Source organism: Chiloscyllium plagiosum, unplaced genomic scaffold (genome assembly GCF_037043375.1).
Source record: "Chiloscyllium plagiosum isolate Xiang-an unplaced genomic scaffold, Cpla_swu_hap1 HiC_scaffold_32, whole genome shotgun sequence".
Taxonomy (NCBI): Eukaryota; Metazoa; Chordata; class Chondrichthyes; order Orectolobiformes; family Hemiscylliidae; genus Chiloscyllium; species Chiloscyllium plagiosum.
This window is the reverse complement of record NW_028270170.1, coordinates 21417717-21425385: the sequence shown is the minus strand read 5'-3', so window position 1 is coordinate 21425385 and position 7669 is coordinate 21417717. Positions and strand designations below refer to the sequence as shown.

The window sequence follows — 7669 nt, the reverse complement described above, 5'->3', positions numbered from 1 at the left end:
TTCACATTTGAATCACGAGAAAAAAAAAGCTGAGATTATAAATCTCAAAACGCTCCAGCCTTACACAGTGATCAATGATCTAACATGTCTTTGCACTCCCCCTCCCCCCCCGGCCAACACACAATGGCACAGTCAGCAAAATATTTTGTGGGTACCCGCCCACAATGAATGCATGTCTCTCGCCTGATTGGTCGCGAGCGTTTTTGATTGGCAGCATATCGCAGCAATCGTCGAAGCAGAGCTTCGCTTAGCAACAGCGGAGGGAAGAATCTGAATAAAGGGGCGACCACCAATCGGGGGTTTGTGGCTGCGAGCGGAGACTGGGTGAAAAAAAACTGCGCGCGCAACGGCGCGGCGAAATTTCATGGCGTGCAAGTCCCATTTCCCTGATCGCCAGGCGAAGTCGCGAGGTTTGTAAAGACTACAACCCCCAGAGGGCTGTGCACGGGAGGCGCATGCGTCTTGATGAGGACATCACCTCCCGCGACCGCCCCAGTGTCTATATAAGGACGCGTCGAGCTGGTCAGTGCAGCAGTTGGAGGTCGGTGTGTGGAGTTAGTTGTGCGTTTGTTGGGAAGCGGGAATAAGAAGTGGGTAGGGAAGCTAAACAAAACAAAAATAAAGCGGCATTTGAAACATGAAGGGAAACTTCTGAAGCGGATGGGCGTCTGACTGAGGGGTGGGTCTCCGATGGTTTGAACGCGATGGGGGAGCAGTTGGTGCTGCAGTCCGCGGGCTGTCCGGGTGGCAGCTCCCCGATCACGGAGCATCCCTCAGCCGCCGTCCAGCACGATGATCCGGAGGCCGGCCCGAGAGAGCGCGGAGCGCCCCCAGTGCCGGCCCGGGGCTTCTCCCGGCTGCCCAAGAAGCGGCACCGGCGTCGGCCGTCCAAGAAGAAGCGGCGCTGGAAGCCCTACTTCAAGCTGTCGTGGGAGGAGAAGAAGAAGCTGGACGAGAGGGAGAGCGTGCGGGCGGCCAAGACCCGCGCCGAGATGTTCGCCAAGGGCTTCACGGTGGCCCCTTACAACACCACCCAGTTCCTGATGGAGGAGCACAACCAGGAGGAGCCCGACCTGAACCCGGGGGGAGCTGGAGGAGGAGGGGGTGCTGGTGCTGGAGGCCCCCCCCGGCGGGCCGTCAAGTCTGACGAGACCAGCGAGGAGGACGAGCTGCTGCTGCTGGACGAGGAGGAGCAGCAGGACAGCGGCAGCGACGGCATGGGGGGCGACGGCGGCGGCGAGTTCCTGCAGAGGGACTTCTCCGAGACCTACGAGAAGTACCACGCCGAGAGCCTGCAGAACATGACCAAGCAGGAGCTGATCCGCGAGTACCTGGAGCTGGAGAAGTGCCTGTCCCGCCTGGAGGACGAGAACAACCGGCTGAGGGGCCGCCTGGACGGCGGCAAGGCGGCGGTGAGGGCAGGCGGCCGGGCGGCGCAGGAGGAGGAGAGGCAGATGCGGGAGATGGAGCACGAAGTGGAGGAGCTAAAGGCTGAAAATCAGAGACTGGAGAGAGAGAACGAACTGTACAAGAAAGGAAGGTGTTTAGAGAACGGAAAATAAGAATCTGGACATTAATCCCCACAAAATGTATATATTTTAATTGTAAGCGTTTTATAAAAATGCATTTGAAGAACGTCTTTTTTCCCCTCCCTACTGTCCTATTTGTGTGTACATTTTCTGTTGAACTTTTTATGATGTGCAACTTATTTCTCCCCTGTGGTCAAGGTTAATACAATACTGACCAATTTTTTTCATGCGTTGTGACGAGTATATCTTCAAAAATGACATCTAAGAAAGTAATAGTCTGAGAATAAATATAAACTTAGTGAAGTTATAACGATATAGGCGTGATATTTGTGTTCAAAGATCAGCTGCCTTTTTAGTAACTTTCACAAACGTCCATTGCCCAGTGTTGGTTCAATCTGTTGGAATTTTGTTTTCTACAGGGATATTTATTTCCGTTATCATGCGATCTGTGTGATCAGTGGTTGCCCTGGTCGTTAATGTTGCCGATATTGTATTTTTGGTCTGAAAGTATTTGCTGAGAACGTTTGTACAGGGCTTCAAGTTTATTTGAAAGTCCAAGGATTACTCGAAAAATGATCAGACTTGTGCAATTTGCAGCGTTACACAATTATTCTTACAGTGTGCACGGTGAGTTATGTGCCATTATAAAAATTGCATCCCTTGGGTGCTAGAATTACAGTATATCAACCGGGAGCAAACATATGTCGGAGTTGTTTAGAGTTGATACCAACATCTTTAATTTTTGTAACAGCCTGTTAGCAATGGACAGGTCACTGCAACTCACGGTAGGTGCCTTTTATAGACAAGTGTGAAAACCGACACGTTTGGCCTGATCGAAGCATAAACAAGTTCCTCCACCTAACCTGGAGAGAGAAAGCCGTGAATGAAAGGAAAAGGGGAGTTGGGGCGATGTTCTTTAACTCTTGTTTCAGATCAACACATCCAAACTGATGTGGCGCTGGCTGGGTAATCTTACTGGGATTAAAGGGTGAAACCGCGCCATTTATTGCAGCCTGCATCCAATTGGAATTTTACAGCGAAAAGCAGTTTGTTGAAGGTCGACAGTTGTGGTTTGAGAAAAGAATAAGGTTTCTAAATTCCATTTCTTTGACAGTGGAGGTATTTGAATGTTCTGCATAAATTGCTGATTTCCAAGTTAGATATACATCTTTGACAATACGCAAGAGAAAGGTTGCAATAACTCGTTTTAAACACTTTCGATGTAACGCCATAGGAAAGATTTGATTTTCACATTGATTTATAATCACATCTTCTTCAAACGTTTAAAGACTCTGTTCATTTAGCATTTTGATCAATTTTAAATCTTGCTCAGGTGATATTCCGCATTGTAATCGTAAGAGGGCGCATTTCTCTTAGATTTCATGTCGTTGTCTGTTCTTTCACATGCAGCATAAATATTAAGAAAATTGTATTGGTATTATTCTGGAAGGTGTATCTTGTTGAATATTTGAAAACTGGACAGAAGACTTTATCGAAAGCTTGAAAAGAAAGTTTCGACGTTGGTTCAGTAGTAAACAGAGTTGATACTGAGCAATTCAAAAAGATGTTCATGGATCTGATTCTCATCTCCAGAGAACAATGCAGAATAACAGGATGCCATTCAGTCATCAGGTTTGTGCCTGCTTTTTCAGTATAATTCAGTTAGGCCCATACACTATTCTTGATATCCTGCCAGTTCCAAGTACTCCAATTTTCCTACGAAGGTTAATCTGTATTCACCACCACACCATCAGACAGTGTATTCTAAATCTTAACCATTTGTTGCATTGAAAAGTTTTTCTTTCCCTCATTTGGCATTTAGTTCCTTCGCTAATGGCCCTTAAATCGACATCTTCAGTCTTATCTTTCTCATTTACTCTATCAAAACCTTTCATGATTGTACATACTCAACCTTTTCTGTTCAAAACCAAAGGAATTGAAGCAGATGGTACATTGAGTCTGTTTTGTCACTCAGTACCATAGTGTCTAATCTTGGGCTATAGCTTTACTTTCCTCTTGTTCGCCATAGTAACCACAGTGCAGGAATTAAAAATAGCTGATAACACAATGATATAAATGGACATAGGAAGCTACAAAGGGATATAGGTTAAGTGAGTACGCAAATTGCCGTAATGTGGAAAAATGTAAAATAGTCCATTTGGCATGAAGAATAAAGACATCTTGTTATCTAAATGGTGAGATATTGGAGAACTTCGAGGTGCATAAGGATCTTAGTGTCCTGATGCATGAATCACAAAATGTTAGTGTACAGGGAGTAATTGGGAAAGTTTACAAACTATTAATTGAGGGGAAATGAATACAAAAATAATGAAGTTGTGATTTAGATATACAGTGCAGGGCATTGGTGAAACCACACATGGAGTACCATGTACTGTATTAGTCGCCTCATTTAAAGACTGTTGTAAATGCTTTAGAAGCATACAACATAGAAATAGACCCTTCAATCCAAACAGTCCATGTCAACCATGTTCCCAAACTAAACTAGTGCTGCCTGCCTGCACTTGGCTCATATTTCTCCAAACCTTTCCTATTCATGAACTTATCAAATGTCTTTCAAATGTTGTAACTGTACATGCTTGCACCACCCTCCCTGGCAGTTCTCTCCATACACGACTGTAAAAATGTTGCCCCTCATGTCCTTTTTAAATTTTTCTCTTAAAAATATGCCCCCTAGTTTTGAAATCCCCCACCCTAGGGAAAAGACCTTTGTCATTCACATTATCAATGCCCCTCATTAAGTCATACAGCACAGAAACAGACCTTCGGTCCAACTAGTCCATGTTGACCATAAACCCAAACTAAAGTAGTTCCATCTACCTGCAGTTGGCCCATATCCCTCCAAATATTTCTTAGTTATGTACTTATCCAAAAGTCTTTTAAATGTTGTAACTGTACTTGCATCCATAACTTCCTCTGATAGTTCATTCCACACACTAACCACTCTCTTTTTTTAAAAAAAAATACCCCTCATGTCTGTTATAAATCTGTCACCTCTCACCTTAAAAATATACCCCTTAGTTTTGAACTGCCCACTACAGGGAAAAAAACACCTTCCCTTCACCTTAACTATACCCCTCATGATTTTAAAAATCTATATAAGGTCACCCCTTAACCTCCTATGATCTAGTGAAAAACGTTTCAGTCTGCAAAATGTCCATATTACAGAGGAGGAAGCGCTGGATGTCTTGAAACGGGTAAAGGCGGATAAATCCCCAGGACCTGATCAGGTGGACCCGAGAACTCTGTGGGAAGCTAGAGAAGTGATTGTTGGGCCTCTTGCTGAGATATTTGAATTCTTGATAGTCACAGGTGAGGTGCTGGAAGACTGGAGGTTGGCAAACGTGGTGTCACTGTTTAAGAAGGGCAGTAAAGACAAACTAGGGAACTATAGACCAGTGAGCCTGACCGGTGGTGGGCAAGTTGTTGGAGGGAATCCTGAGGGACAGGATGTACATGTATTTGGAAAGGCAATGACTGATTAAGGATAGTCAACATGGCTTTGTGTGCGGGAAATCATGTCTCACAAATTTGATTGAGTCTTTTGAGGAAGTAACAAAGAGGATTGATGAGGACAGAGCAGTAGATGTGATCTATATGAACTTCAGTAAGGCGTTCGACAAGTTTCCCCATGGGAGACAGATTAGCAAGGTTAGATCTCATGGAATACAGGGGGAACTAGCCATTTGGATACAGAACTGGCTCAAAGGTAGAAGGTGGTGGTGGAGGGTTTTTCAGACTGGAGGCCTGTGACCAGTGGAGTGCCATAAGGATCGGTGCTGGATCCTCTACTTTTTGTCATTTACATAAATGGTTTGGATGTGAGCATAAGACTTACAGTGAGTAAGTTTGCAGATGACACCAAAATTGGAGGTGTACTGGACAGCGAAGAGGCTTAACTCAGATTACAACAGGATCTGGACCAGATGGGCCAGTGGGCTGAGAAGTGGCAAATGAAGTTTAATTCAGATAAATGCGAAGTGCTGCATTTTGGGAAAGCAAATCTTAGTAGGACTGATGAACTTAATGGTAAGGTCCTAGGGAGTGTTGCTGAACAAAGAGACCTTGGAGTGCAGGATCATAGCTCCTCGAAAGTGGAGTTACAGGTAGATAGGATAGTGAAGAATGTGTTTGGTATGCTTTCCTTTATTGGTCAGAGTATTGAGTACAGGAGTTGGGAGGTCATGTTGCAGCTGTACAGGACATTGGTTAGGCCACTGTTGGAATATTGCGTGCAATTCTGGTCTCCTTCCTATCGGAAAGATGTTGTGAAACTTGAAAGGGTTCAGAAAAGATTGACAAGGATGTTGCCAGGGTTGGAGGATTTGAGGTTTAGGGAAAGGCTGAACAGGCTGTGGCTGTTTTCCCTGGAGCGTCGAAGGCTGAGGGGTGACCTTATAGAGGTTTACAAAATAATGAGGGGCATGGATAGGGTAAATAGACAAAGTCTTTTACCTGGGGTCGGGGAGTCCAGAACTAGAGGGCATAGGTTTCGGGTGAGAGGGGAAAGATATAAAAGAGACCTAAGGGGCAACTTTTTCACGCAGAGGGTGGTACGTGTATGGAATGCGCTGCCAGAGGATGTGGTGGAGGCTGGTATAATTGCAACATTTAGGAGACATTTGGATGGGTATATGAATAAGAAGGATTTGGAGGGATATGGGCCAAATGCTGGCAGGTGGGACTAGATTGGGTTGGGATATCTCGTCGGCATGGACGGGTTGGGCCGAAGGATCTGTTTCCATGCTGTACATCTCTATGACTCTATCTCGGCTTTCCTTGTAACCAAACCCTCCATTCCTGGTAACATGCTAGTTAAATCTCTTCTAAACCTTCTCCAGCTTAATAGTATAACCGGGCGATCAGAACTCAACACAATACTTAAGAATAGGCGTCACCAAAGTTCTGTACACTTCAACATGATGTCCCAACTCGTATAAGCAAAATGTCTGAGCCACAAAGGAAAGTATGCTAAAGTTGAGCAGTCTTGAATAGTTTCATACTGAGTTACTTAACTCCTTTCTGAATGGCCAAGTTAAGAGTCAACCATAATGGTGCAGAATGAGTTATTTAAAAGGTATTATACAATGATCACTTTGTAAAGTTTCTAGTGAGCTCATATCAGCAATGGGGAATCAGGTAGTTTTTTGTTCTCTGTAGCCTGCCCTACAAACCTACTGTTGGTGTAAATCAAATCCTCATCATACAAGGGAAAAGTAATTCATAGCAATTGTGGAATGGACAAGGGTTACATGTAAAGACAACTACTCACAGACAGGAAGCTCCCCTCCTGAGACTTGGGATTGTACTTCTCGGAGGAGAAAGTGAGTCTGCAGATGCTGGAGATCAAAGTTGAAACTTTATTGCTGGAACAGCACAGCAGGTCAGGCAGCATCCAGGGAACAGGAGATTCGACGTTTCGGGCACAGGCCCTTCCTCAGGACTTGTACTTCTCCACAATATCAACTGGAGACTATTGACTTCCAAACCATCCAAACATAAACAATACCTCATTGGCTCCCAACCTTGGTCTAGTCCCCATGATTTTATAAATCTCAATAAAGTCATCCCTCAATCTCCTACACTCCATTGAAAGAAAGTTCCAGCCTTTCCAGATCACAGAATCCCTACAGTGTGGAAACAGGCCACATCAACCCTCCGAAGGGTAACCCTCTCGGACCCATTCCCCTACATTTACCCCTGACTAATGCACCTAACCTAGGCATCACTAAACACTATGGATTATGGGAGGAAACCCACACAGTCACAGGGAGAATGCAAACTCCACACAGACAGTTGCCCGAGGCAGAATCAAACCCAGATCCCTGGTGTTGTGAGGTAGCAGTGCTAACCACTGAGCCAGATCTCAAACCTTCCAATCCCAGCAACATCCTGGTGAATCGTTTCTGAACTCTCTCCAGTTAAGCAGTACAAAGGAGGTTTCCTCAATCAATACCTAGAATGTTAAAAATCACACAACACATGTTAGACTATAACCTGGTGTTGTGTGATTTTTAACTTTGTACACCCCAGTCCAACACCGGCATCTCCAAATCATGAATACCTAGAATGGGTGGGTTGTCTAATGAGGCAAGATTTGAAAGGCAAGGCATGTACCAACT

General features: G+C 44.8%; 1 protein-coding gene across 1 annotated transcript; it reads left to right on the top strand.

Annotated features, from left to right (window-relative positions):
* Positions 1–527: 527 nt before the first annotated feature.
* On the top strand, positions 528–1842 carry LOC122539906 (protein HEXIM1-like). Its single transcript, XM_043675064.2, has one exon. It carries the CDS (start codon positions 705–707, stop codon positions 1560–1562), a length of 858 nt encoding a protein of 285 aa, XP_043530999.1. The 5' UTR covers positions 528–704; the 3' UTR covers positions 1563–1842.
* The last annotated feature ends 5827 nt before the right edge of the window (positions 1843–7669 follow it).

Bases quoted from the DNA above. Each gene is read 5' to 3' on its own strand.
- LOC122539906 (XM_043675064.2), top strand. From the start codon at position 705: ATGGGGGAGCAGTTGGTGCTGCAGTCCGCGGGCTGTCCGGGTGGCAGC.